The 25384-nt window shown below is 42.9% G+C and overlaps 1 protein-coding gene across 1 annotated transcript in view; it reads left to right on the top strand.

The window, feature by feature from the left end:
* Positions 1-603: 603 nt before the first annotated feature.
* GINS2 (GINS complex subunit 2) overlaps positions 604-25384 on the top strand; it is a 36928-nt gene continuing 12147 nt past the window's right edge. Inside the window, exons 1-2 of the mRNA XM_069549688.1 lie at positions 604-799; positions 1020-1134. Of these exons, the coding sequence (XP_069405789.1) occupies positions 710-799; positions 1020-1134 (205 nt within the window). The 5' untranslated portion in view covers positions 604-709. The remainder of the gene's footprint in view (positions 800-1019; positions 1135-25384) is intronic.

The raw sequence follows: 25384 nt of genomic DNA, 5'->3' as shown, positions 1-25384 counted from the left end.
AGGCCAGAAGATTGTGAACTTAGAGGAAATAACGCCTTCCCTCACTCTGCTTGGGTGGGTGGTTGGTGGGGGTACCGCGTTTGTGTAGCCAGGTTTCACCGTTACCAATTACATGCTTTAACTCCTGGCTCCGAAGGGGGCGACGGAGGATGAGACGGTTAGGTGGCATCACCGCCTCGATGGACATGAGTTTGAGCAAGCTGGGGGAGATGGTGATGGACAGGGAAGCCTGGCGCGCTGCAGTCCAAGGGGTTGCAGAGTCGGACACGACTGAGCGACTGAACAACTCCCGGCCCCGAAGCCCACCCAGCCCCAGTTTGACTCGCGGTGTGGGAGGGCAGGCGCCAGGGCCTCGTGAAGGGACACCGAGGGCGGTCCTAGGTGCAGGTGAGCCGGAGGCTGCAGGTGAGCGGCGCACGGGAGGGGCGAGACAGGGATACGGGGGAGGGCGGGGCCTGCCGCCAGGGGGCGGGATCCGCTCCGCAGTCACGTTCAAGATGGCCAATCCTCGGGCTCGTAACAGTCACTCTCCCCGCCTTCCACCTCCTCACGTAGAGCGCCGTCTTCCTATAGGCCGGCCAGGACTCCTTCCGGCCAGGGGGCGGGCTCTACGCGGTGGCGGGAAAGCGGCGGACACAGCGGTGTTTTCTCGGAAGCTGAGAGATCTGAGGCGGCGGCGGCGAGTTCTGGGTCGGCCGGTGGCTACGCCATGGACGCAGCGGAGGTGGAGTTTCTGGCCGAGAAGGAGCTGGTCACCATCATCCCAAACTTCAGCCTGGACAAGATCTACCTCATCGGGGTGAGAACCGCCGGGCCCCCGGCTCGCTCTGGTGGGCTCCCGCTCCCGGCGGGCTGGGTTGTCGGGGCCAGGGCCCGCAGGTGTAGTCGGGCTGAGCTGGGCAACCGGTGCAGAGGGGTGGCGGGGCGCGGGGCCGGCCGAGACCGCGCAGGGCGTCAGCTCGCGGACTGCGGAGGTCCAAGCCCTGCATTTGTGAGTGACGGGGTGTGCGTGTTTGCAGGGCGACCTGGGGCCTTTCAACCCCGGCCTACCGGTGCAGGTACCTCTGTGGCTGGCAGTCAACCTGAAGCAGAGACAGAAGTGTCGGCTGCTCCCGCCCGAGTGGATGGACGTGGGTGAGGACGCGGAGGGGGCCCCGCGAGTGGTTGGGAGGCGGGGTGCCGTTTGGGGCGTGTGTACCAACGGTAGTTCAGGTTTTCACTGTAATATTATTTCCACTCTCTTTATTTAAAAAAAATTTTAAATTTTCTTTTTATTTGTTTAGCTGCGCTAGGTCTTAGTTGCAGGCATTCAGGGTCTTTTAGTTGTGATTTGGGAGATCTAGTTCCTTGACCAGGGATTGAACCTGGGCCCCTTTCAGTGCGGGGTGGGGAGGGTGGGGAGCGAGTCTTAGCCATTAGACCACCAGGGAGGTCCCTGATTTTTCTTTTATATTGGAGTATTAGTTGAATAACAACGTTGGGTTCGTTCTTGGTGTGCAGCAAGGTGATTCAGGTGTATGTGCACGTGTCGACTCTTTTTTGAAATTCTACATCTTGGTTATTAGAGAATATTGAGCAGAGTTCCATGTGCTATACAGTAGGTGCTTGTTGGTTATCCATTTTAAATCTAGCAGGACACATTCCTGTAGCACCCAGAACTGTGCTCAAGGTTATGCGGCATCCTGAATGGGAGGGGAGTTTGGGGGAGAATGGATATACGTATGTGGGTGGCTGAGTCCCTTTGCTGTTCACCTGAAACTGTCACAACATTGTTTGTTAATTGGCTATACCTCAATACAAAACGGGGCTTCCCAGGTGGCTCAGTAGGTGAGAATCCACCTGCAGTGCTGGAGTCTCAGGGGATGTGGGTTTGATCCCTGGGTGGGAAAGATCTCTGGAGGAGGGCATGGCCACCCGCTCCAGTATTCGTGCCTGGAGAATCCCCTTGGACAGAGGAGCCTGTCGGCCTATTGTCCATAGGGTCGCAAAGAGTTTGGACACGACTGAAGCAACTGAGCACACACACGTGCAATGCAAAATAATAAATAAATGTAATAGTGTGTGTACCTCAGTCCCAAACTCCCAAGGTATCCCTCCCCTCCACTTTTCCCCTTTCCTAACTCAGGGTTTATTTTCTAAGCCTGAGTCTGTTTCTGTTTTGTAAATAAGTTCATCTGTATCATTTTTTTTTAGATTCCCCATATAAGGCATATCATAGGGGGAACCTAAAAAATATGTATCACCTATATGATACAGATATTTTCTCCTATATTGTATGGGTGGTTTTTTCACATTCTTCATAGTGTCCTTTGACACGCAGAGATTAAAATTTTAATGAAGTGCTGTTTATCAACTCTTCTGTTGCTTGTGCTTTTAGTATTTGTCTTTTTCCGTCTGGTTTACGTCACTTAGCATGATGATAGCCAGGTCCACCCGTGTTGCTGCAAGGGACATTATTTCATTCTTTTTAATGGCTGGGTGATACTCCAGTGTGTGTGTGTGTATACACCCCACATCTGTTTATTCATCTGTCGGTGGACATTTGCATTGCTTCCATGTCTGGGCTATTGTAAACAGGGCTGCAGTGAACATTGGGGTGCATGTGTTTGTTTATTTATTTTTGGCTGCACTGTGCAGTATATGGGATCTTAGTTCCCTGACTAGGGATAGAACCCAAGCCCCCTGCACTGAAAGCTCTGAGTCTTAGCCACTGGACTTCCAGGGAAGTGCCACTTGTATCTTTTTTTTTTTTTTTAATTTCAGATAACTTTTTTTTTGTTTGTTTTTAACATATTTAGTTTTTTATGTATTTATTTTTGGCCGTGTCAGGGGCTTTTCTGATAGCTCAGTTGTTAAAGAATCCGCCTACAATGCAGGAGACCCTGGTTCGATTCCCAGGTTAGGAAGATCCACTGGAGAAAGGAAAGGTTACCCACTCCAGTATTTTGGGGCTTCCCTTGTGGCTCAGCTGGTAAAGAATCAGCCTGCAATGTGGGGGCCCTGGGTTCTATCCCTAGGTTGGGAAGGTCCCCTGGAGAATGGAAAGGCTAGCCACTGCAGTATTCTGGCCTGGAGAATTCCGTGGATAGTCCATGGGGTCGCAAAGAGAAACGACTGAGCGACACTCACTCCCTCACTCTTCTGGCTGTGCTGGGTCTTCACTGCTGCACAGGCCTTTGTCTGGTCGTGGTGAGCGGGGGCTGCTCTCTAGTTTCGGTGACCCGGCTTCTCACTGCAGCGGCTTCTCTCGTTGCTGAGATCAGCCACTGCGGTTCACGAGCTCTAGAGCGCAGCCTCAGCAGTTGTGGTGCACAGGCTTAGTTGCTCTGCAGCATGTGGGATATTCCCAGACCAGGGATTGAACCCACGTCTCCTGCCTTGGCAGGCAGATTCTCTACCACTGAGTCACCAGGGAAGCCCTCAGCTTGTACCTTTCTTTTTTTTTTAGTTTGCATTTTTTTCCTCTTATATTTTTAAATTATTTTATTTTTAATTGAAAGATAATTGCTTCACAGTATTGGTTTGATTTCTGCCATACATCAACATAATTTAGCCAGAGTGATTTAAGTCAGAGAGAGAAAAACAAATCTCTTAGCCACATGTATATGGAATCTAGAAAGATGGTATTGATAAACCGATTGCAGGGCAGCAGTGGAGATGCAGACATAGAAAACAGCTTGTATCTTTTTGAACTGGGTGTTTTTCAAGGTAGAGGCCAAGTGGTGGGATTGCAGAATCATGGTAATTCTTTTTCAGTTTTCTGAGGACCCTCTATACTGTTCTTCGTAGTGGCTCCACCAGTTTACGTTCCCACCCTCAGCATTTATTGTTTGCAGTTTTTTAAAAAAACATTTTATTGTAACTTCTGTTTCAGGAAAGTATGTGAGTGGCTTCTTGGCTAAGTCTTGTCCACCTCTTGCAACCCCATGGCCTGTAGCCCGCCAGGCTCTTCTGTCCATGGGATTTCCCAGACAAGAATACCGGAGTGGGTTGCCATTTACTTCTCCAGGGGATCTGCCTGACCCAGGGATGGAACTCAGGTCTTCTGCATTGCAGGCAGATTCTTTACTGACTGAGGCACCGGGAAGCCCCTATTTGTAGATTTTTTTTTTTAATGTATTTTCTTGTCCGTGCTGCATGTCACGTGGGGTCTTAGTTCCCTGACCAACCAGGGATCTAACTCATGCCACTTGCCTTGGAAACCTGGAGTCTTAACCACTGGACCTCTAGGAAAGTCCTTATTTTTTGTAGAATTTTTGATAATCACCATTCTAATTGGTGTGGGGCGATATCTGATTGTAGGTTTGTTTTTTTTTTTTTAAGAACTTTATTTTTTCATTGTATTTATTTTTTGACTGTCCCGGATCTTCTTTGCTGCGCGGCTTTTCTCTAGTTGCGGCAAGCTGGGTCTCTTCTTTCATCCTGGTGTGCAGGCTTCTCTTGTTGCAGAGCATAGACTCTAGGGCACTTGGGCTTCAGTGGTTGAGTCTCGTGGGCTCAGTAGTCGTGATTTTCAGGCTCTAGAGCGCAGGCTCAATATTGTGAAGCACGGGCTTAGTTACTCCAAGGCACGTGGGAGTCTTCTTGGACCAGGAATCAAACTGGTGTCTCCTGCATTGGCAGGCAGGTTCTTTTCCACTGAGCCACCAGGGAAGCCCTCATTGTAGTTTTGATTGGATTTCTCTAATAACTAGTGGTATTGACATGTACCTCTTAGTAGACATCTGTATGTCGTCTTTGGAGAAAAGTCTTTTTAGGTCTCCTGCCTGTGTTTTGATTGGGTGTTTTTTTTTTTTTTTCATATTGAGATGCATGAGCTCTTCGCAAAATTTGGAGATTGATCTTTTAACATGTCCCATTCTGTGGGTTGTCTTTTGTTTATGGTTTACTTTGCCGTGCAAAAGCTTTTGAGTTTAATGAGGTCCTTTTTGTTTTTGACTTTATGTTAGAGTATAGTTGATTAGCAATGTTGTGTAGTTTCAGGTGAATAGCAAAGTGATTCAGTTAACCATATACGTGTATCTACCCTTTTAAAATTTCTTTTCTCATTTATGCTATTAGACTATTGAGCAGAGTTCATTGTTGGTTAGGTCATGTTGGTTATCTATTTTATTTATTTTTAACTTTTTCTTTGGTATTGGGGTATAATTGATTAATAACGTTATGATGTTACAGGTAGACAGCAAAGTGACTTAACCATCCATATATATGTATCCATTCTCCCCCAGATGCCCCTCTCATTCAGAATACCACATAACATTGAGTGGAGTTCCATAAACTATAGAGTAGGTCCTTGTTGGTTATCCGTTTTGAATATACCAGGGTGTGCATGTCTATTCCAAACTACTATTCTTTCCCCCTGGCAACCATAAGTTCTTTCTCTGTGAGTCTCTTTCTGTTTTGTAGGTTGGTTTGTATCATTTCTTTTTAGAGTCCACGTATATGGAATGTCATACGATATTTCTCTTCTGACTTACTTCACTCACTATGACAATTTCTAGGTCCATCTGTGTTGCTACATATAACATGATTTCATTCTTTTTAATGGCAGAGTAATATTCCTAGTATATATGTAACATTTCTTTATCCATTCCTCCCTCTGGACATTTAGGTTGCTTCCATGTCTTGACTGCTGTAAACAATGCTGCAATGAACATTGGGATGCATGCATCCTTTAGGATCATGTTTTTCTCTGGATATATGCCCAGGAGTGGAATTGCAGGGTCACATTAAGATAGCTCTGTTTTTTAAGGAACATCCATACTGTTCTCCAGAGTGGCTGCACCAATTTACACTCCCACCAACAGTGTTGGAGAGTTCCCTTCTCTCCACACCCTCTACAGCGTTTACTGTGTGTGCGCTTTTTGATGGTAGCTATCCTGGCTGCTGTGAGGTGGTATTTCATTGTAGTTTTGATTTGCATTTCTCTAATAATCAGCGATGTTAAACATTTTTTAAGTGCCTTTTGGCCATCTGTCTTCTTTGGAGAAATGTCTGTTTAGGTCTTCTGCCCATTAGTTGATTGGGTTGTTTTAATGCTGTTAAGCATCCTGAGCTTTTGTAAATTTGGAGACTAATCCCGTGTCGGTCACATCATTTGCAGACATCTCCCATTCTGTGGGTTGTCTTTTTTTGTTTTTATTTTACATTGGAGTGTAGTTGATTAGCAGTGCTGTATTATTTTCAGGTGTACAGAAAAGTAATTCAGTTATACATACACATGTATTTTCTCTCTTTCAAATTCTTTTTTCATTTAAGCTATTGGAGATTGTTGAGAGTTCTCTGTGCTCTACAGTAGGCCCTTATTGGTTATCTGTTTTAAACATTTTAGTGTGTATATGTCAATCCCAAGCTCTCAATTCATCCCTTCCCTCTACCTTTTTCCACTGGTAATACTAAGTTTGTTTTTAAGTCTGTGACTGTTTCTGTTTTGTAAATAAGTGTATTTGCATATTTTTCAATTCTGCATATAAGTGACATTATGTGATACTTGCCTTTCTCTGTGTGGCTTACCGCACTTAGTATGATAATCTTCAGGCGTATCCATGTTATTGCAAGAGGCATTATTTCGTTCTCTTTCATGGCTGAGTAATATTCCAGTGTATATATGTAGCATATCTTCTTTATGAATTTATCTGTTGATAGACATTTAGGTTTCTTCCTTGTTTCAGCTATTGTAAGCAGCACTGCTGTGAACATAGGTGTGCATGTATCTTTTTAAATTATAGCTTTGTCCAAATATATGCCCAGGAGTGGGACTGCTGGATCATATGGTAACTCTGTTTTTAGTTTTTTAAGGAACCTCCATACTGTTCTCCATAGTGACTGTTGTTCAGTAGCTGAGTCATGTCTGACTCTTTGCGACCCCATGGACTGCAGCACACCAGGCTACTATGTCCTCCACTATCTCCCAGAGTTTATTCAACTTTATGTACATTGGGTTGATATGCTATCTAACCATCTCATCTTCTTCTGCCCCTTCTTTTGCCTTCAGTCTTTCCCAGCATTAGGGTCTTTTCCAAGGGGTCAGCTCTTTGCATCAGGTGGCCAAAGTATTGGAAATTCAGCATCAGGACTTTGAGTGAAAGTTCAAGGTTGATTTCCTCTGGAATTGGCTGGTCTGGTCTGGTGGTCCAATGACCTCTCGAGTCTCAGCACCATGGTTTGTCCCCACCAGCGGTGTAGGAGGGTTCCCTTTTCTCCACACCCTCTCCAGCATTTACTGTTTGTAAACTTTTTGATGATGGCCATTCTGACCAGTGTGAGGTGATATCTCGTTGTAGTTTTGGTTTGCATTTCTCCAATAATTAGTGATGTTGAGCATCTTCTCATGTGCCTGTGGTCATCTATGTGTCTTCTTTGGACAGAAGTCTGTTTAGGTCTCCTTCCTTTTTTTTGATGGGTTGTTTATGTTTTTGAAATTGAGCTACATGAGCTCTTTGTCAGTTTTGGAGATTGATCCCTTGTTGGTCTCATCATTTGCAAATGTTTCTCCCATTTTGTGGATTGGCTTATCATTTTCCGTATGGTTTCCTCTGCTGTGCAAAAGCTTTTCAGTTGCATTTGGTACCATTTATTTTTGGTTTTAATTTTTATTTTCTGTCAGAGTATAGTTGAATAACAGTGTTCTTAGTTCCAAGTGTACAGCATAGTAGCTCAGTGATACATATACATATGTCTCTTTCTCAAATTCTTTTCCTATTTGGTTATTAAAGAATAGTGAGCAGAGTTATGTTTGGTATACTGTAGATCCTTGTTGGTTATTTATTGTAAATATAGTAGTGCGTTTATGTCAATCCCAAACTCCCAATTTATTTTTCCCCTCCACTTTTCTGTGAGTCTGTTTCTGTCTTGTAAATAAGTTCATTTGTGTCTTTGTCTGGCTTACTTCACTTATTTTGATAATCTCCAGGTCCATCCATGTGGCTGCAAATGGAATTATATCATTTTTTTTTAATTGAAGTATATATGATTTATAATGTTGTGCCATCTCAGCTACACAGCAGACTGACTCAGTTATATATGTTTTTTAAATATCCTTTCCATTATGGTTTATCCCAGGAGGTTGGATATAGTTCCAGTGTTAAACAATAGGACCTTGTTGTTTATCCAGTCTAACAGTTTGCATCTACCAACCCAAAACTCCGAGGCCACTCCCTGTCCCCTTCCACCCCTCCCCTTACCAATCAAAAGTCTGATCTCTGTGTGAGTCTGTTTCTGTTTTGTAGATAGGTTCATTTGTGCCATATTTCATTTTTTTAGGTGTTTATAACTCTTTATTTGACATAGTTTCAAACTTACAGAAACACTGTAAGGATACTGTAAACAAAATCCATATACCCTCTACACAGATTCACCAGTTTCCATCTGCCAATCTGTGTAGAGGCATATTAATTTTTTCCTGAATCATTGAGAGTAAGTTGGAGACAATGTATACCTTTAGCAGTACACCATGTATACTTCCTAAGAGCAAAAATATTTTCTTATATTACTTTAGTATAATTCTCAAAATTATGAAATTTAACATTGATACAATATTATCTAATCCACGGTCCATATTCACATTTTAAAAGTGTCCCACTAGTGTCCTTTACAGCTATTATTTCTCCATTTCGGGATCCAGTTCACAGTCCCGCAAAGGATTTAGTGTTCTTTTTCTATAGACTCTTTTAATCTGGAACCTTTCCTCAATCTTTGTCTTTACTGGTCTTAAAATTTTTAAGGGTACAGCAGTTATTTTTTAGACTGTCTGTCAGCTTGGATTTGCCACACATTTCCTCAGAATTAGATTCAAGTTATACATTTTTAGCAGAGATGCCTGGGAAGTGATGTTGGGGCCTTCTCACTGCAGTATACCAAGAGGCACATAATGGGAAGGAAATCCAAAAAAAAGAGGCGGTATATGTATATTTATAGCTGATTTGGGCTTCTCTGGTAGCTCAATTGGTAAAGAATCCGCTTGCAATGCAGGAAACCCCAGTTCGATTCCTGGGTCGGGAAGATCCCTAGAGAAGGGATAGGCTAGCCTCTCCGGTATCCTTGGGCTTCCCTGGTGGCTCAAATGGTAATGAATCTGCCTGCACTGTGAGCTACCTGAGTTCAATCCCTGGGCTGGGAAGATCCCCTGGAGGAGGGCATGGCAACCCACTCCAGTATTCTTGCCTGGAGAATCCCGTGGACAGAAGAGCCTGGCGGGCTGCAGTCCATGGGGTGGCAAAGAGCTGGACACGACTGAAAGGCTAAGCACAGCATAGCTGATTCACTTCGCTGTACAGTAGAAACTAACAGCATTGTAAAGCAACTGTACTCCAAAAAAGAAAAAAAGAGACACATCACATCAGATTGTGATGATCACATTGAAATTGATGAACTTGACTGTAAGAAACGCCGTGGGAAGAAGGAGCCACCCCTATGGACCGTTGATCAGGGCCTTTTATTGGGCGGTTGCTCTCCGGCAGAACTCCCGGGGGCGGGTAAGCAAGGAAGCGAGGGGAGTCTGCGAAGCAAAGGCAGTCTGCGGGGTAAAGGGAGTCTGCGGAGTCTGGGAGGGTGGGGAAGGGTTTTATATCCCGGGCGGGGCTTCCATATAAAGAAGAAAACGCGGGCTCAGCGGTGATTGGTGTCCAAGGGCTCCATATCAGCTCGTGATTGGACGGCGAGGGCTTTGTGTCGGCTCCTGATTGGTTGGTTTGGTTGCCGGCCCGTCTCCGGGGCGTGTTTGCAGCACTCTCGGCCGGGACATGTCCCGACATGCCTGGGCATGCCCCGGCATGCCTCAACACGCCCGACCTTGCCCTGACCTTTCATCCTGACCTTGCCCTGACCTTTCATTGACTTTGATCCATTTTCTTATCCAGCAGTTTTTGCATCCATTGATTTACTTCTATACTTATTTGCTGTCATTTTATTGTAAAAGAGAGCCCATCACATCTATTTATGTATGTGTGTATGCATTTATTTATATTAAAAGAAACTCATGGATTTTTATTTTATACAATTGGTTAAAACCAACTATTTTACTATATACTGTAATATTAAAGTTATTTCAAATTTGGCCAGTGGGAGCCCTTTTGGGCTGGCTGCTCTGTCCTTTTATTATGTTGCTATCATTCTTTGAGCACATTTTTATTTCTGGGACAAGATGTTTCAAGCTTAGTTAAGCTTTCCCTACCCCAAACTCAGATTGGTCTTCTCAGCTTGTTTCATCTTAATGGAGAACAGCATTGAGAAACCACATACCATGGACTCCCCTGGTGACGCAGTGGTTAATACTTTATCATCTGATGCAGAGGGTGGGAGTTTAGTCCCTGGTCAGGAAACTAAGATCCCACGTGCTTTGCAGCCAAAAATCCAAAAATAGTGTTACAAATACTATTGCAACAACTTCAAATAAAGAGCTTAAAAAATCTGTACACATCAAAAAAAATCTTCGAAAAAAGAAAGAAACCTTGAGCCAAGCATACTGTTGCTTCTACCCTCTCCTCAGACAAGCTAGGGGAAAATTTAAATATACAGTATATATGCACATGCACTGGGTTTTTTTTTTTTGTCATATATTTCAATTTCTCACAATATAATTGGACTTGCAGGTTTAAAGGTATGGGTGATTATCACTAATACTTCCATCTCCTCTCCCACCTTTTTCTACATTTTAATTGCATATAAATATGGAAAAATTGAGAATGATGCTGTATCTACTTTCTGTTCTGTAACCCTATGTTTATGTTTGTGTGTACACGTGTGTGCTCAGTAGGTAAATTGTGTCAGACTCTTTGCGACCCCATGGACTGTGGCCCGCCAGGCTCCTCTGTCCATGGGATTTTAGGCAAGAATACTGAGTGGGTTGCCATTTCCTTCTCCAGGATATGCCATGTTTTAGATTCCACATATAACTGATATATGATTTGTCCTGACTTACTTCGCTTCGTTTGGTGATGTCTAGTTCCATCCATGTTGCTGCAAATGGCATCATACTATTCTTTTTCATGGATAAGTAGTATTTCATTGTGTGGATTTACCATATAAATATATATGAATTCATCTTTATGAATCATCTGTTGATGGACATTTGGGTTTCTTCCATGTCTCAGCTATTGTAAGGAGGGCTGCTATGAACATAGGGTGCATGTAACTTTTTGAATTCTAGTTTTGTCCAAGAAAGGCAATGCCAAAGAAAGCTCAAACTACTGCACAATTGCACTCATCTCACATGCTAGTAAAGTAACGCTCAAAATTCTCCAAGCCAGGCTTTAGCAATACGTGGACCGTGAACTTCCAAATGTTCAAGCTGGTTTTAGAAAAGGCAGAGGAACCAGAAATCAAATTGCCAACATCTGCTGGATCATAGAAAAAGCAAGAAAGTTCCAGAAAAACATCTATTTCTGCTTTATTGACTATGCCAAAGCCTTTGACTGTGTGGATCACAGCAAACTGGAAAATTCTTAAAGAGATGGGAATACCAGACCACCTGACCTACCTCTTGAGAAACCTGTATGCAGGTTAGGAAGCAACAGTTAGAACTGGACATGGAACAACAGACTGGTTCCAAATAGCAAAAGGAGTACGTCAAGGCTGTATATTGTCACCCTGCTTATTTAACTTCTGTGCAGAGTACATCATGAGAAACGCTGGGCTGGATGAAGCACAAGCTGGAATCAAGATTGCCAGGAGAAATATCAACAACCTCAGATATGCAGATGACACCACCCTTATGGCAGAAAGTGAAGATGAACTAAAAAGCCTCTTGATGAAAGTGAAAGAGGAGAGTGAAAAAGTTGGCTTAAAGCTCGACATTCAGAAAACTAAGATCATGGCATCCGGTCCCATCACTTCACAGCAAATAGATGGGGAAACAGTGGAAACAGTGACAGACTTTATTTTGGGGGGCTCCAAAATCACTGCAGATGGTGATTGCACCCATGAAATTAAAAGACACTTACTCCTTGGAAGGCAAGTTATGACCAGCCTAGACAGGATATTAAAAAGCAGAGATACTACTTTGCCAACAAAGGTCTGTCTAGTCAAGGCTATGGTTTTTCTAGTGATCATGTATGGATATGAGAGTTGGACTGTGAAGAAAGCTGAGCCCTGAAGAATTGATGCTTTTGAACTGTGGTGTTGGAGAAGACTCTTGAGAGCCCCTTGGACTTAAAGGAGATCCAACCAGTCCATCCTAAAGGAGATCAATCCTGGGTGTTCATTGGAGGGACTGATGCTGAAGCTGAAACTCCAATACTTTGGCCACCTCATGCAAAGAGTTGACTCATTGGAAAAGACCCTGATGCTGGGAAGGATTGGGGGCAGGAGGAGAAGGGATGACAGAGGATGAGATGGCTGGATGGCATCACCAACTCGATGGACATGAGTCTGAGTGAACTCCGGGAGTTGGTGATGGACAGGGAGGCCTGGTGTGCTGTGATTCATGGGGTCGCAAAGAGTTGGACACGACTGAGCGCCTGAACTGAACTGAATAATTAAAGAGTCGAGCATCTTTTTCATGTGCTTTTTGCCATCTGTCTGTGCCATCTTTGGAGAAATGTCTATTTATATCTTCTGACCATTTTTTAATAAGTGATTATTTATTCTGGCTGTGTTGGGTCTTCACTGCTGCACAGGCCTTTGTCTGTGGGTAGCGGGGGCTACTTCGCAGTTGCAGTTCACGGGCTGCTTGTTGCAGTGGCCACTCTGGTTGTGGAGTGCAGGCTGCAGGGTGCTCGGGCTTCAGTAGTTGCAGTGCGTGGGCTCAGTCATTGCTGTTCCCAGGCTCTGGAGCACAGATGCGGCGCACAGGCTTAGTTGCTATGCAGCAAGTGGCATCTTCCTGGATCAGGGATCGAACCCACGTCTCCTGCATTGGAAGGTGGATTCTTTAGCACTGAGCTGCCAGAGAAACTGTCTGCCTGTTTTTTGATTGGATTGTTCAAGCTTTTTTGTTGTTCAATTGTATGAGTTGTTTGTAAATTTTGGAGATTAAGCCCTTGTAGCAGAGAAGGCAATGGCACCCCACTCCAGTACTCTTGCCTGGAAAATCCCCAAGTCCATGGGGTCGCTAAGAGTCGGATACGACTGAGCGACTTCCCTTTCACTTTTCACTTTCATGCATTGGAGAAGGAAATGGCATCCCACTCCAATGTTCTTGCCTGGAGAATCCCAGGGATGGGGGAGCCTGGTGGGCTGCTGTCTGTGGGTTCGCACAGAGTAGGACACGACTGAAGTGACTTAGCAGTAGCAGTAGCAAGCCCTTGTAGGTCACCTCATTTGCAAATATTTTCTCCCATTCTGGGGATTGTCCTGTCATTTTCCATATGGTTTTCTCTGCTGTGCAAAACCTTTTTTGAGTTTTATTTGGTCGTATTTGTTTATTTGGGGTTTTAGTTTTTATATTGAAATATATAGTTGAGCAACAGTGTTGTCTTAGTTTCAGATTTACAGCATAGCATTTCAGTTATACATATACATATTGGGCTTCTTAGGTGGCTCTAATCGTAAAGAACCCACCTGCCAATGCAAGAGACGTGGGTTTGATTTCTGGTTGAGGAAGACCCCCTGGAGGAGGACATAGTAACCCACCCCAGTGTTCTTGCCTGGGGAATCCCGTACACCAGGAGCCTGGTGGGCCACGATCCCTAGGGTTGCAAAGAGGGATTGAAGCAACTTAGCATGCACACACATACGTGTATCTCTTTCTCAAATTCTTTTTCCATTACGGTTTTTACAGGATACTGAGCAGAGTTCCCTGTGTTATACTGTATGTCCTTGTTGGTTATCTGTTTTAAATATTGTAGTGTGTACATGTCAATCTCATACTCCCAATTTTTCTCTCCCTTCCACTTTTCCCCTTTGCTAACCATAAATTTGTGAGTCTGTTTCTGTTTTGTAAATAAGTTCCTTTTTATCTTTTTTGTTTTTAAAGTTTTACAGTGTTGTTTCCGGGGTCCAGCCCCGGTGGATCCAGGGTAATTCGAAGCGGGGACGGAGTCAGCGTCCTAGGAATTAATTGCTTAATTAAAGATATGGAGGGAGATTAGAAACAAATAGTGTAGTAGGAAAATACTAGTGGAGAAAAAGAGGCTGAATAACTTGGTTTACGTGGGATACCAATAAAACTTTGAGACAAGAAGCTTGCACCACCTACGTAGGCCACCGGTGCCTGCTTGAATAGCGGAGAGTGCCCCTCCTTGGGCTCCCTCTCACATGGATCTTAGAAGCTGGGGCAAAATTAGCAGGCTTGGCAACTACCCACACTCCAGATGGGAATTCAGCCAGAAAAACGGAGAACAAGAAAAAAGGACATGGGGGAATCAGTCTTTCCAGAAACTGATCCGTTTTCTTTATTTTCAGGTTTGCTTATATACCTTTTGTTACACATAGAGACAAATGGAAATTTTAAAGTCACGTGGGGGTCAGCAGTCCTGACCTTTATCAAAATCAGGTGCTTCATATAAATGTATACAAAAAGGTCTTAGGGGTTTTACATCATCTTCTGGCCATGAGGCCTGCTGACATTTTATGATCCTTTCTTTTCTGATAACGGTCAGTCAACCAGAAACTTATTTTCCAGGGGTGATTTTTCTTAAACCAGGCACCACCCTCCGAAGGTACCAGATAAAGTTGCATTCCTATAGGGTGAAGGTGTAGTGGGTTACAATTAAGAAACGAATTTACTTAGCCTAAGGTTTAACATGATTAATCTTAAAGGTTAATACTTATTTCTCTTATATGTTAGTTATATTCATTATAAGGGCATGGAATATGGAGATTTAGCAGCAAATACTGGCTCAACAAATGAAAAACCCTTCACCAACATGATTTTTATCTTTAGAAAAACCCAATGCTAACTAAGACTTTCAAAATACTCCAAACTCTCTGTGTTGTTTATGGTTGAGAGGTTGTAAACAATCATGTACATAGTAGCAAGAGTGTGGATAATCCTGTCACACAAGCTAGTCTGCCAGCAGAGAGGTTTGACCTGAGACACCCTTGTCACGCCCAGGAATATTTATTAACTGGAGCTGTAGGTTAACTCCTTCTCCGAGAGAGGTGGGGGACAGCCCTCCGTAAAGTCAGAGGTGTAGGTGAGAGCATGAAGCAGTAAAGCAGGCAGACTCTGGTTTTGGGGTAGATGCTCGGGAACAGGGGGTTTCCTGAGGCTGGATCCCGCCTTTGCGTATGCCGAAGCCTCCTTCCTCATGACCTTTGCCACGGGCGGAGTTCCTCATACTGGCTCCGGCAGTTGTGCTGGTTTCTGCTGTACAACAATGCAAATCAGCCATCATTATACATATATCCCCTCCTTCGTGAGCCTCCCTCCCTCCGCCACCCCACCCCTCTAGGTCATCCCAGAGTACCAGACTGGGCTCCCTGCGTCATACAGCTGCTGCTTCCCAGTTACCCACTTCATCCACAACAGCGTGTGTATGCCGATGCTCTCCTGCCCCCGTCTCCCCCGGCCCTGCTGTGTCCACCAGCCCGTTCTGTGCATCTGCGTCTCCTTTCCATTCCCGCGAATAGGTTCATCAATACCATCTTTCTAGATTCCGTATATATGCTTTCATATACAATGTTAGTTTTTCTCTTTCTGACTGACTTCACAAGTAAGTGAAGAGAACAGGATCTAGGTTTATCTAGTTCTCTAGAACTGACTCAAAACCATTCTCTTTATGGCTGAGTAGTACTGAATCGCGTGTGTGTACCTCATCTTCTTTATCCATCCGTCTGCTGATGCACATCTAGGTTGCTTCCATGTCCTGGCCGTTGTAAATAGTGTTGCGGTGAACACTGGGGTACATGTGTCTTTGAGAATTGTGGTTTTCTCAGAGTATGTGTTTCGTAGTGTGATTGGTGGGTCAGACGGTAGATTTATTGTCCACAATGGCTGTATCCATTTACATTCCCACCGACAGTATAGGAGGGTTCCCTTTTCTCCACATCTTCTCCAGCATTTATTGTTTATACACTTTTTAATGATGGCCATTCTGTCTAGTGTGAGGTGAGAATCTCGTTGTAGTTTTTATTTACATTTCTGTCATAATCAGCGATGTTGAACATCTCATGTGCCTGTGGCCATCGGTGTGTTGAACAAAAGTCTTTAGATCTCCCGTCCATATTTTGATGGGGTTCTTTGTGTTTTGATATTGAGCTGCTTGAGCTCTTTGTCAGTTTTGGAGATTGTCTCATGATTTGCAAGTATTTTCTCCAATTCTGTGGGTTTGGTCATTTTCCTTATGGTTTTTTCTGCTGTGCAGAGGCTTTTGAGTTTCATTTGGTCGTATTTGTTTATTTTTTATTGGAGTGTATAGTTGAGTCACAGTGTTGTCTTAGTTTCGGGTATATAGCATAGTGATTCAGTGACACACATACATGTATCTCATCTCAAATTCTTCTCCCATTTTGGTTGTTACAGAATAGTGAGCAGACTTACCTGTGTTTTACTGTAGGTCCTTGTTGGTTATTTATGTTAAATACAGTAATGTGTATATACCAATCCCAAACTCCCAATTTATCTTTCCCCTCCACTTTTCCCCTGTGCTGACCATAAGTTTGTGAGTCTGTTTCTGTTTTGTAGATCAGTTCCTTTCTATAACTTTTTATAGAATCCACATACAGGCAGTATCATATGATGTATATCTTTCTCGCTCTGGTTTACTACACTTAGTATGATAATCTCCGTGTCCATGCATGTTGCTGCAAGTGGAATTATTTCGTTCATTTTTTAAATTGAAGTATAGATGATTTACAGTGCTGTGTTCATCTCTGCTGTACAGCAAAGTGACTTAATTATTCACGTGTGTGTGTGTGTACATTTTTAAAAATATTCTTTTCCATTATGGTTTCTCCCAGGAGGTTGGATATAGTTCCCAGTGTGAGTCAGTTGGACCTTATTATTTATCCATTCTAAATTAACAGTTTGCATCCACCAGTGCAGAATTCCTAGTGCACCCCTGTAGCTGTCCACCCCTCCGCCCCGGCAGCCAGGAGTCTGGCTTCTGTGTGAGTCTGCTCCTGTTCTGTAGACAGGCTCGTTTGTGCCGAGCTCTGGGTTAACCTGTAACTGATGTGCGTGCTGTGGGTCCTTCCCTTCCTGACTGCCTTAGTACGGTTATCTCTAATTGCATCCATGTTGCTGCACATGGCATCATTTCTTTTTTACTGGCTAAATAGTCTTTCCTTGTGTGTATTTACCGCTTTATGGGTTCTTCTGTTGATGGAGATTTGGGTTTCTTCCATGCCTCAGCTGTCATAAGCAGTGCTGCTCTGAGCGTAGGGTGCACGTGTCTTTTTGGATTTAGGCTGGGTGTATGCCCAGGAGTGGGGCTTCTGGATCATATGATGCCTCTGTTTTTAGATTCCTGAGAAACCTCCATGCTGCTCTCCAGAAGTTCGCCAGTGTGTATTAACACCCCAGTGCAGTGGGACTCCCTTTCCTCCGTGCCCGCTCCAGCATTTATTGTTTGTAGACCTTTTGATGATGGCCATTCTGACCAGTGTGAGATGATATCCCATTATAGTTTTGATGTGCATGTCTCTAGTTAGCAATATCCTGGCCATGGGTATGTCTTCTTTAGAGAAAGTCTGTTTAAGTTTCCGGACCATTTTTTTAATTGGATTGTTTTTTTTAGCTACATGAGCTCTTTGTCAAGTTTGGAGATGGGTCTCTTGTTAGTCTCATCGTTTGCAAACATTTTCTCCTATTCTGTGGGTTGTCTGGTGGTTTTGTTTATGGTTTCCTTTGCTGTGCAAAACCTTTTGAATGTAATGAGGTTTCATTTGTTTATTTTTAGTTTTTATTTTTCATTGGAGTGTAGTTGATTAACAATGTTGTGTTATTTTTAGGTGTATAGGAAAGTGATTCAGTTATAAACACATTACATGTATTTTCTCTCTATGAAATTCTTTTTTCATTTAAATAATTAGAGATTATTAATCAGAGTTCCCTGTGCTATACAGTAGGTCCTTGTTGGTTATACATTTTAAATATTTCAGTGCATATATGCTACCAGTTTATCCCTTCACTCCACGTTTTTCCTTTGGTAATGGTATGCTTTTGTCTGAGTCTGTTTCTGTTTTGTAAATAAGTTCATTTGTATATTTTTAGATTCTGCATATAAGCCATATCATGTGATGTTTGCCTTTGTGTGGCTTACTTCACTTGCTGTGATAATCTCCAGGTCTACTGATGTTACTGCAAGTGGCATTCATTCTCTTTAATGGCTGATTAACACTCCAGTGTATAGCTGTAGCACGTCTTCTTTATGAATGTATCTGTTGAGGGACATTTAGATATCTTCGTGTCTCAGCTATTGTAAGCAGCACTGCTATGAACATAGGGGTGCATGTATCTTTTTGAAGTATATATTTGCCCTGTTAGATGCCAGCGGGGGGGTGGTTGCTGGATCACATGGTAGCTCTAATTTTAATTTCTGAGCACCTCTATACTGGTTTCCATAGTGGCTGCACCAACTTACATTGCCACTAACAGTTTAGGAGGGTTCTCTCTTCCCCACACCCTCTCCAGCATTTATTGTTTGTACACTTGTTGATGTTGGCCTTTCTGACAGATGGGAGGTGATATCTCATTGTAGTTTTGATCTGCATTCCTCTAATAATTAGTGATGGTGAGCTCTTCTCATGTGCTTCTTCTTGCACAGCTATATGTGTTCTTTGGAGAAAAGTCTTGTGGAGTCTTCTTCCCATTATGTGATTGGATTGGGTTTATATCAAGTTGCATGATTTTATAAATTTTGGAGATGGATCCCTTGTAGCTCTAATTGTTTGAAAAATTTTGTACCGTTCTGAGGGTTGTCTTTTCATTTTTTTTATAGTTTCCTTTGCTATGCAAAAGCTTTTGAGTTTAATTATATCCCCTTTGATTATTTTTAATTTTGTTTTATATTGTAGTTTAGTTGATTAATAAATGCAAAAAGCAAAATGGCTGTCTGAGGAGGCCTTACAAATAGCTGTGAAAAGAAGTGAAAAACAAAGGAAAAAAGTAAAGATATTACCCATTTGAATGCAGAGTTCCAAAGAATAACAAGGAGAGATAAGAAAGCCTTCCTCAGTGATTAGTGCAAAGAAATAGAGGAAAACAATAGAATGGGAAAGACTAGAGATCTGAGTGTTCATTGGAAGGACCGATGTTGAAGCTGAAACTCCAATACTTTGGCCACCTGATGCAAAGAACTGACTCATTTGAAAAGACTCTGATGCTGGGAAAGATTGAAGGTGGGAGGAGAAGGGGACGACAGAGGATGAGATGGTTGGACGCATCACTGACTCAATGGGCGTGAGTTTCAGTAAACTCCGGGAGTTGGTGATGGTCAGGGAGGCCTGGGATGCTGTGATCCATGGGGTCGCAAGAGTCGAACACAACTGAGCGACTGAACTGAACTGAAAGTTATGTTAGTTTCAGGTATATAGTGTAGTGATTCAGTTGTATATATACATGTATCCACTCTCTTCAAATTCTTTTCCCATTTCGGTTATTATAGAATAGTGAGCAGAGAGTTCTGTTAGTGGAAAGAGAGTCTGGAGATCCTTCCTCCTGTGGACCTTGGTTCTCAGTAAGGACCCAAAGAAGAGTCTAAGATCCTACCATTACCAGAAAGTTAATTAACAATAAAGAACAGGTAACCAGGAGTCAGACACAAGTGAGCGACTGAGAAAAGAAAGAACAGAGCGAACACCTCAAGAGAGAGGTGGGGCACTCCAAGGGAGGCAAATGGCCCTAGAGGGCTGGGGTACAAGTTTTTAAGGCAGGGTCATTTGCACAATTGAGGAGGGTCACTGATTGGCAACCTTGATTGACAGCAGCAGGTTATATAACAAGAGGCTCTTCTCATATAATTAGACATATGTATTCATGGAATGTTTATGAGCAGCTAATGAGTCCAGTGGCCACCACAGGTTAGTGGTGAGTGTGTCCATGTGCTGCAATAGGGAAAGTCCCGCCTGTTGGCTGGTGGGGAGTTATTTCCCAGCCCGTTGACCATTTTGGAGTACTGGTAGGGGGTGTATTGTGGGGGGGGAGCTTGTATATTGTTCAGTGAGATTAGGCAGCTATTGGGCGGTTAGCTGAAGGGGCCGCTTCTCATTGCTCTCAGCACCCTGCCTGTCAGTCCCTTGTGTTATACAGTTGGTCCTTGTGGGTTGTTGATTTTCAGTATGGTAGTGTGTGTATGTCAGTCCCAACCTCCAGTATATCTCTCCCCTCCACTTTTCCTTTATGCTAAGGATAAGATTGGTTTCTAAATCTGTGAGTCTGTTTCTATTTTGTAAATATATTCATTTGTATCATTTTGTTTTAGAATTTACATATAAGCCATTTCGTATATTTGTGTTTCTCTGGTTTAGTTTACTTAGTATGATAATCTACATGTTAATCCAGGTTCATCCACGTAGCTGCAGATGGTATTATTTTATTTGTTTTAACGGCTGAGTAGTACTCCATTGTACGAATGTACCACACCTTCTTTATCCATGCGTCTTTCCATGAACACTTGGGTTCCTTCCATGTCTTGGGTATGTAAGCAGTGCTGTAGGGAACATTAGGGTGCATGTGTCCATTGGAACCATGGTTTTCTTTGTACCCATAGGAATAGAAATGCTGGATCATATGCTGGCTCTATTTTTGTTTTTTTAAGGAATCTTCAAACTGTGCTCCAGAGTGACTGTTGTTGAGTCGCTAAGTCATGTCTGACTCTTTGCCACCCCATGGACTGCAGCACACCAGGCTCCTCTGTCTTCCACTATCTCCCAGAATTTGCTCAAATTCTTGTCCATTGAGTCGGTGATGCTATCTAACCATCTCATCCTCTGCCACCCCTTCTTCTCCTGCCCTCATTCTCTTCCAGCCTCAGGGTCTTTTCCTATGACTTGGCTTTTCGCATTGATTGGCCAAAGTATTGGAACTTCAGCATCAGGCCTTCCAATGAATATTTAGGGTTGATTTCATTTAGGATTGACTGGTTTGATCGTGCAGTCCATGGGACTCTCAAGTCATCTCCAGCACCACTATTCCTTGATAATAATAGTGTGGGAGTGTTCCCTTTTCTGTATACCCTCTCCACATTTATTTTTTGTAGACTTTTTGGTGATGGCCTTTCTGACCAGTGTGAAGTGGTATTTTATTGTAGTTTGATTTGTATTTCTCTAACAATTGAAAATGTTGAGCATGTTCTCAAGAGCCTTTTGCCATCTGTGTATCTGCTTTGGAGACACGTCGATGTAGAACTCTTATCCATTTTTTGATGGGGCTTGTTTTTTGACATTGAGCCACCTGAGCTCTTTGTCAGTTTTGGATACTAATCCCTTATCTGTCTCATCATTTGCATATATTTCCTCCTGGTCTGTTGGTTGTCTTTTCATTTTCTTTATGATTTCCTCTGCTGTGCAAAAGCTTTTGACTTTTGTTTGGTCTTATTTGCTTTTTTAAAAAAAATTTTATCTTATATTGAAGTATAGTTGAATAACAATGATTTTTAGTTTCACATGCACAGCATAATGAATCAGTGATTGGATGTGACTGGTGATAGAAGCAAGATCTGATGCTGTAAAGAGCAATATTGCATAGGAACCTGGAATGTCAGGTCCATGAATCACAGCAAATTGGAAGTGGTCAAACAAGAGATGGCAAGGGTGAACGTCGACATTTTAGGAATCAGTGAACTAAAATGGACTGGAATGGGTGAATTTAACTCAGATGACCATTATATGTACTACTGCGGGCAGGAATCCCTCAGAAGAAATGGAGTAGCCACCATGGTCAACAGAAGAGTCTGAAATGCAGTACTTGGATGCAAATCTCAAAAACGACAGAATGATCTCTGTTTGTCTCCAAGGCAAACCATTCAGTATCACAGTTATCCAAATCTATGCCCCAACCAGTAATGCTGAAGAAACTGAAGTTGAACGGTTTTATGAAGACCTACAAGACCTTTTAGAACTAACAACCAAAAAAGATGTCCTTTTCATTACAGGGGACTGGAATGCAAAAGTAGGAAGTTTAGAAACACCTGGAGTAACAGGCAAATTTGGCCTTGGAATGCGGAATGAAGCAGGGCAAAGACTAATAGAGTTTTGCCAAGAAAATGCACTGGTCATAGCAAACACCCTCTTCCAACAACACAAGAGAAGACTCTACACATGGGCATCACCAGATGGTCAACACTGAAATCAGATTGATTATATTCTCTGCAGCCAAAGATGGAGAAGCTCTATACAGTCAACAAAAACAAGACCAGGAGCTGACTGTAACTCAGATCATGAACTCCTTATTGTCAAATTCAGACTCAAATTGAAGAAAGTAGGGAAAACTGCTAGACCATTCAGGTATGACCTAAATCAAATCCTTTATGATTATACAGTGGGAGTGAGAAATAGATTTAAGGGCCTAGATCTGATAGATAGAGTGCCTGATGAACTATGGAATGAGGTTCGTGACATTGTACAGGAGACAGGGATCAAGACCATCCCCATGGAAAAGAAATGCAAAAAAGCAAAATGGCTGTCTGAGGAAGCCTTGCAAATAGCTGTGAAAATAAGAGAAGCGAAAAGCAAAGGAGAAAAGGAAAGATATAAGCATCTGAATGCAGAGTTCCAAAGAACAGCAAGAAGAAATAAGAAAGCCTTCCTCAGCGATCAATGCAAAGAAATAGAGGAAAACAACAGAATGGGAAAGACTAGAGATCTCTTCAAGAAAATTAGAGACAAAATGGGAACATTTCATGCAAAGGTGGGCTTCATAAAGGACAGAAATGGTATGGATGTAACAGAAGCAGAAGATATTAAGAAGAGGTGGCACGAATACACGGAAGAACTGTACAAAAAAGATCTCCACGACCCAGATAATCATGATGATGTGATCACTAATCTAGAGCCAGACATCGTGGAATGTGAAGTCAAGTGGGCCTTAGAGAGCATCACTATGAACAAAGCTAGTGGAGGTGATAGAATTTCAGTTGAGCTGTTTCAAATCCTAAAAGATGATGCTGTGAAAGTGCTGCACTCAATATGCCAGCAAATTTGGAAAACTCAGCAGTGGCCACAGGACTGGAAAAGGTCAGTTTTCATTCCAATCCCAAAGAAAGGCAATGCCAAAGAATGCTCAAACTACCACACAGTTGCACTCATCTCACATGCTAGTAAAGTAATGCTCAAAATTCTCCAAGCCAGGCTTCAGCAATACGTGAACCGTGAGCTCCCTGATGTTCAAGCTGGTTTTAGAAAAGGCAGAGGAACTAGAGATCAAATTGCCAACATCCACTGGATCATGGAAAAAGCAAGAGAGTTCCAGAAAAACATCTATTTCTGCCTTATGGGCTATGCCAAAGCCTTTGACTGTGTGGATCACAATAAACTGTGGAAAATGCTGAAACAGATGAGAATACCAGACCACCTGACCTGCCTCTTGAAAAATCTGTATGCAGGTCAGGAAGCAACAGTTAGAACTGGACATGGAACAACAGACTGGTTCCAAATAGGAAAAGGAGTATGTCAAGGCTGTATATTGTCACCCTGCTTATTTAACTTCTATGCAGAGTACATCATGAGAAACGCTGGACTGGATGAAGCACAAGCTGGAATCAAGATTGCCGGGAGAACCTCAGATATGCAGATGACACCACTCTTATGGCAGAAAGTGAAGAGGAGCTAAAAAGCCTCTTGATGAAAGTGAAAGAGGAGAACGAAAAAGTTGGCTTAAAGCTCAGAAAACGAAGATCATGGCATCTGGTCCCATCACTTCATGGGAAATAGATGAGGAAACAGTAGAAACAGTGTCAGACTTTATTTTTTGGGCTCCAAAATCACTGCAGATGGTGACTGCAGCCATGAAATTAAAAGACGCTTACTCCTTGGAAGAAAAGTTATGATCAACCTAGATAGTATATTCAAAAGCAGAGGCATTACTTTTCTGACTAAGGTCTGTCTAGTCAAGGCTATGGTTTTTCTAGTGGTCATGTATGGGTGTGAGAGTTGGACTCTGAAGAAGGCTGAATGCCGAAGAATTGATGCTTTTGAACTGTGGTGTTGGAGAAGACTCTTGAGAGTCCCTTGGACTGCAAGGAGATCCAACCAGTCCATTCTGAAGGAGATCAGCCCTGGGATTTCTTTGGAAGGAATGATGCTAAAGCTGAAACTCCCATACTTTGGCCACCTCATGCGAAGAGTTGACTCATTGGAAAAGACTCTGATGCTGGGAGGGATTGAGGTCAGGAGGAGAAGGGGCCGACTGAGGATGAGATGGCTGGATGGCATCACTGACTCGATGAACGTGAGTCTGAGTGAACTCCGGGAGATGGTGATGCACAGGGAGGCCTGGCGTGCTGCGATTCATGGCGTTGCAAAGAGTCGGACATGACTGAGCAACTGAACTGAACTGATACGTATTCTATGTATCTTTCTCAAATCTTTTCCCATTTTGGTTTACAGAATAGTGAGCAGAGTTACCTGTGTTATACTGTAGGTCCTTGTTGGTTACTTATTGTAAATATAGTAGTATGTATATGTCAGTCTCCCAAATTATCTTTCCTCTCCACATTTTTATTTTGCTAAGCATAAATTTGTTTATTGAGTCTGCTTCTGTTTTGTAAATACATTTAGTTGTATCATTTTCTTTTTAGAATCCACATGTGATATCATATGATATTTGTCTTTGTTTTCTTCCTCTGTCTGGCTTGCTTCACTTAATATGATAACCTCAAGGTCTATGCCTGTTGCTGCATATGGAAATTATCTCGTTCTCTTTTTTGAAAATGGAGGTATAGATGATGTACAGTGTTGTGCCCATCTCTGCTGTACAGGTAGTGACAGTTGTATACATACATTCTTTTTTTTTTCCTTCAATATTCTTTTCCATTATGGTTCATCCCAGGAGGATGGATGTAGTTCTCCGTGTTAAACAGTAGGAGCTTGCTGTCCATCCATCCTGAGTAGAGTAGCCTGCATCTACTCCCTAGCTGCAGTGCCCTGGCTTCTCTTTTCCCTGGCTTTGTTTGCTGCAGAGCGTGGCCTCTCAGTGCTCGGGCTTCAGTAGTTGTGGTTGTGGGCCCTGTTGCTACGTCTAGAGCACAGCTTATCGTTGTGGTGCACGACTGCGGATGTGGGGATCAGAGATCATACCTGTGTTTCCTGCGTTGGCAGGCAGATTCTTTACCACTGAGCCACCAGGGAAGCCCTGGGTTTTGTTGATTGATATTGAGCTCCATGAGCTCTTTGTCAGTTTTGGTGATGGATCCCTTTTTGGTCTCGTTGTTTGCAGGCATTTATTCTGTAGGTTTTCTTGTTTAGTTTTTGGTTCCCATTGCTGTGTAAAAGCTTTTGAGTTTAATTAGGTACTGTATGTTTATTTTTGTTTTAAAGTTTTATTTCATATTGTAGTGTAGTGGGT

The sequence above is a fragment of the Ovis canadensis genome, chromosome 14 (assembly GCF_042477335.2).
Source record: "Ovis canadensis isolate MfBH-ARS-UI-01 breed Bighorn chromosome 14, ARS-UI_OviCan_v2, whole genome shotgun sequence".
NCBI classification, from domain to species: Eukaryota; Metazoa; Chordata; class Mammalia; order Artiodactyla; family Bovidae; genus Ovis; species Ovis canadensis.
This window is presented reverse-complemented; position numbering and strand designations above follow the sequence as displayed.